We start from the raw sequence: 4,000 nt of genomic DNA, 5'->3' as shown, positions 1-4,000 counted from the left end.
TATATATATATATATATCGTATTAACTATGCATAGTAAATATATAATATGTCAACATTATAGTGAAGAAAATTATAAGTATTCGCTCGGCAAAGTCTCTACATTGGTCAAACCAGACGTCGATTCGAGCCATTTTAGCGTTCCTCAGCACCGGAGGCGCACCTGCTTGATCTCTATTGCACGAATTAGTCCACGAAACAATTATTAACTATTGCACCAGTCGTGCATGATCATACGTACAGTAACGACAGTACGAATGAGCGAGATGCGGAGGCTGTATTCGAATTGCAGAGTCGCGGCAGTTATACCTTAATTCTTAATAGTGTTTTCCATTGGTATGCACTGTACAAAGCCGTTGTATACTAATTTCATCTGAATGGAACAGTGAGACATCTCAATTCATAAAATACTTAATGTATATTTTATTAAATAAAGCACAATAAAATGTATTGTTTGCGGTTTAATTTGTTTTAATATTTTTATTAAATATATGTCTTTATGTCTTTATGTCGATTTGTGTACAGCGGTTTTAAAGTGCACTGAGTGCGCACAGTTCTGCCAATGAAAAATTCTTCAAGTTACGCTTGAATTGGATCGTCAAAGTACATGCTAAAGTCGCAAAATTGTAATGGACTAAGGAAAAGAAGCGAGAAGGAATCACACGCACCAGGGGCGCGATTCCATAAACTGTTTTATACGTCTACAGTTATCAGTTCTCGTTGTGCAGCTTTTTCATCATATAAAATATCTGCGCGACACCGATAACTATCGGTAGGCATATAAAGACAATTACGGAATTGCGTCTCAGACGAACCAATCGCGCGCAATCTCGTTCACTGTCGTTACGTTTGAGCGAAGCAGAATGGACCGCACGGATAAAAACGCCAAGGCAAGAGAACAGAAGCGAAGGCACATAAAGCATATATTAGCGATCATTTAGGCCTGATTACAAAATGCTTTTTACTAATAACCAATAAACTAAAAAAAATAGCAGCTAAAAAATATATAATTCTAAAAATTTTTTTTTAAAGCTATTTTTTTAAAGCAATTAAAGAAATCTATCTATATCAGCCTGATTTCATCCACTGCTGGATATCGGCCTCTTTTAACTTTTTGCATGGTCTTTGGAAGGAAAGAGTTTGGCATCAAAACGCCACGCTTATCATTCGCTATGCGTATTGGCGAATGTACACTGTACATCCACTGATATATAAAACCTACAATTTTTAACGTCAAATCCGAACGGCGATGGCAAAGAAATTCTCGGAGAGAATTTGCCATTGCCTTTCGAGAGGCAATCAAATAAAATTTGATGTTTTGGATGGATTTGAATCCTGGATCTTTAGCATAGAGGGCAGTCGCTACGCTGTGCGCCACAATCGCCACAAGCTAAAGCAATATCATTTATAAAATTATATATTTTTTTAGTTGCTAGTTTTCTGGTTCCTAATGAAGCATGCATCATTTGTGTGTGTGTGTGTGTGTGTGTGTGTGGGGGGGGGGGGGGGGGGTGTGGGTGCGTGCATGCGTGCGTGTGTGTGAGGGGCGAAAGGGGAAGAAAAAGAAGGAAAGAAAAGAAGGAAAAAGGGAGAAAAGGGAAGGAAAGAGAGAGAATTGAAAAAGCTATAAGTATAAATTATAGAAAATGATATGAGAAGATTTCTTTTCTTCATCATCACTTTCATCACGAAATAAATTGTATGTTACAATTTTATCCACCTTGAAATGCTTTCCCAGCAAGTATTGCAGACTTCACTGAAGCAAATAATACTTCACATAGTAAGAGTTCATTTTCTTTGGCCTTTCTAAAAAAATAAATATTTTTCTTTTTATTACCGTCTGCTAAGAACCTTCGTCTTTATTCGTACGATCCAATGAGTCTGACTATTTGGATGCGGATTGTTTGCTAATAACTTTAACAAGCAAGTCGATGTACTAATTGAATCTTGACAATTAATATCGCAATTATCACTTTCCGAAAGGCAGGAAAGAAAAACAATAAAATTCCACCGGCCCCGGCAAAGTGTCAATTTAATCAGACTTGTATCCGCAAATTCGAAATCATGTAATTGAGCTATATAGGCGGCTAAATCTGTCGCGATTGGATCTTTAACTTAAATTCGAAAGATATTTACTTATCTACATACTCCTACACATATCATATCAAACACTATCAAACTATAACGCTAGCGTAATACAATACATGCTGATCATACAATAATCAATACATGATTATTGATTTATATATGTTGATATATTTCTAGATGAATAGAACAAACGCAGATTAATGAACGGACAAAATGAAATAGCGAAATTCGCTCTCGGGAGAAGAAGCGAGAGTCTAACGGAAGACTTTTGTAATATTTGCTGTTTTAACGTAGGAAATAAACGCCGTTATCATTTAATAATCGTCTACTGAAAAACATTGAGAACACGCACTTAAAAAAAAAAAAGGAAAACTAAAAGAAAGCGCGACACGAATTTAACAATTTATAACCAAATGACAAATGACTGACAAATATACATACACCTATGGCTGCGTTCCAAATTTACTGCCAATGCTGAAAATGCTACAGTTTATGTTATGTGCACTAGATTATCAGTATAGGCAGTCAATCAATTTTGAGACATAGCTTACAATACACACACACACACACACACACACACACACACACATGTTGTGTATGCATTATGTATATATTAATTTTCATTTTAAAACGTTAAAAATTAAATTAAATAATATTCATAAAATATCGTATGTAAAATTTGAAAGAAAAAAATTAATGAAACATAGCCCGTATGTAATGTCGATTCTAAATATCAACCATGGCATATCTGATACAAATCAAGACGCATTTAATTGCAAAAGCGAATGCGCGGCACGGACTACATCTTTATTGTCCGATACAATCGCTTATAACGATAAATATAAGTATTATTTACAATCTATTTAATGGGTAATTTGTTTATCTTGTATATAATCCGAGACGTGTTCGACTCGGTTGCTCATATATATCTATTCCCGCAAGCTTTTTCAACTCGACGCGGGTAAAAGTACGCGAAGTTTCCAATTGCCGTCATTGCAATGGGAAATGATAAGAATGTAACATAGTAAAGGAATAAAATACATAAAAAAAAAAAGAGAGGAAAATTAAGATTATGATGAACAAAAAACTTAAGCAATTAGATGTAAACAGTAAGCAAATCAACATTTTGGCTCTATTATTGCTTATTACCATAAGAGTAAGATGTCTATTCAAATTGGTTGATTTGCTTATTGCTTATGTCATATTGCCTTACGTTTTTCTGTGTCATGACTCTTAAAAGGAGGAGAATGTGATATACGGTTCGTCTCATTCCAAGAGAGGGAAAATTCGGAACAAACGACGAGAAAGAAACGACACCGCTGTATATCGCGCCACAACGGCTTCTATCTATCTCTAGACTAGAAAGAAACGCACCGCTATGGCGGCGCGTCGAAAATTTACGAAAGAAATGATTTCCTTTGGAAAAACGCGTAGAAGAAAAATTACACCTTTACATTTGCACTTTGCCTTGTCTATATCTACGTACGATGCGTTCAAAAAATAAAAAATATCGTTAAGCCTCATTGACGTCGATAAAGACAACAACGAGGACCGTTCTCTCAAGGATTACCCTTGAATCATCTTTTTTCCCTTGAATCACGCAATTCCACGTTTTAGCTGGTCCTAAATATCGATCACTCATCTCACCAATTTGGGATCGCGTCTAGGAGGCAAGGAACTGGGCCAGGCAAGAGGATCCGCTGAGATGATCAAACCATGAAAACCTCAACGAAAGAATTGCAATCGGTCTGTGGTGGAGGCAACGCCGTCATGCGTTTATCCAACTCCACTCGTGGTAGATACGCCTCGATACGCGCGTCAGGTCCCGTGGTCGTGGTTGTCGGCAGCGTCGTTGCCCCGGGTGCTAATTGCAGACATTCTGCTGGCGCTAACTGCATTCACACAATATGTGAT

The 4,000-nt window shown here is 36.8% G+C and overlaps 1 protein-coding gene across 1 annotated transcript in view; it reads right to left on the bottom strand.

Annotated features, from left to right (window-relative positions):
* Nucleotides 1-2,794: 2,794 nt before the first annotated feature.
* LOC108685881 (pollen-specific leucine-rich repeat extensin-like protein 4) overlaps nucleotides 2,795-4,000 on the bottom strand; it is a 2,680-nt gene continuing 1,474 nt past the window's right edge. Inside the window, exon 3 of the mRNA XM_018190890.1 lies at nucleotides 2,795-3,978. Coding sequence (XP_018046379.1) covers nucleotides 3,796-3,978 — 183 coding nt within the window. The 3' untranslated portion in view covers nucleotides 2,795-3,795. The remainder of the gene's footprint in view (nucleotides 3,979-4,000) is intronic.

The sequence above is a fragment of the Atta colombica genome, unplaced genomic scaffold (genome assembly GCF_001594045.1).
Source record: "Atta colombica isolate Treedump-2 unplaced genomic scaffold, Acol1.0 scaffold161, whole genome shotgun sequence".
NCBI classification, from domain to species: Eukaryota; Metazoa; Arthropoda; class Insecta; order Hymenoptera; family Formicidae; genus Atta; species Atta colombica.
The sequence above is the reverse complement of the archived record's forward strand: the minus strand, read 5'-3'. Positions and strand labels throughout refer to the sequence as shown.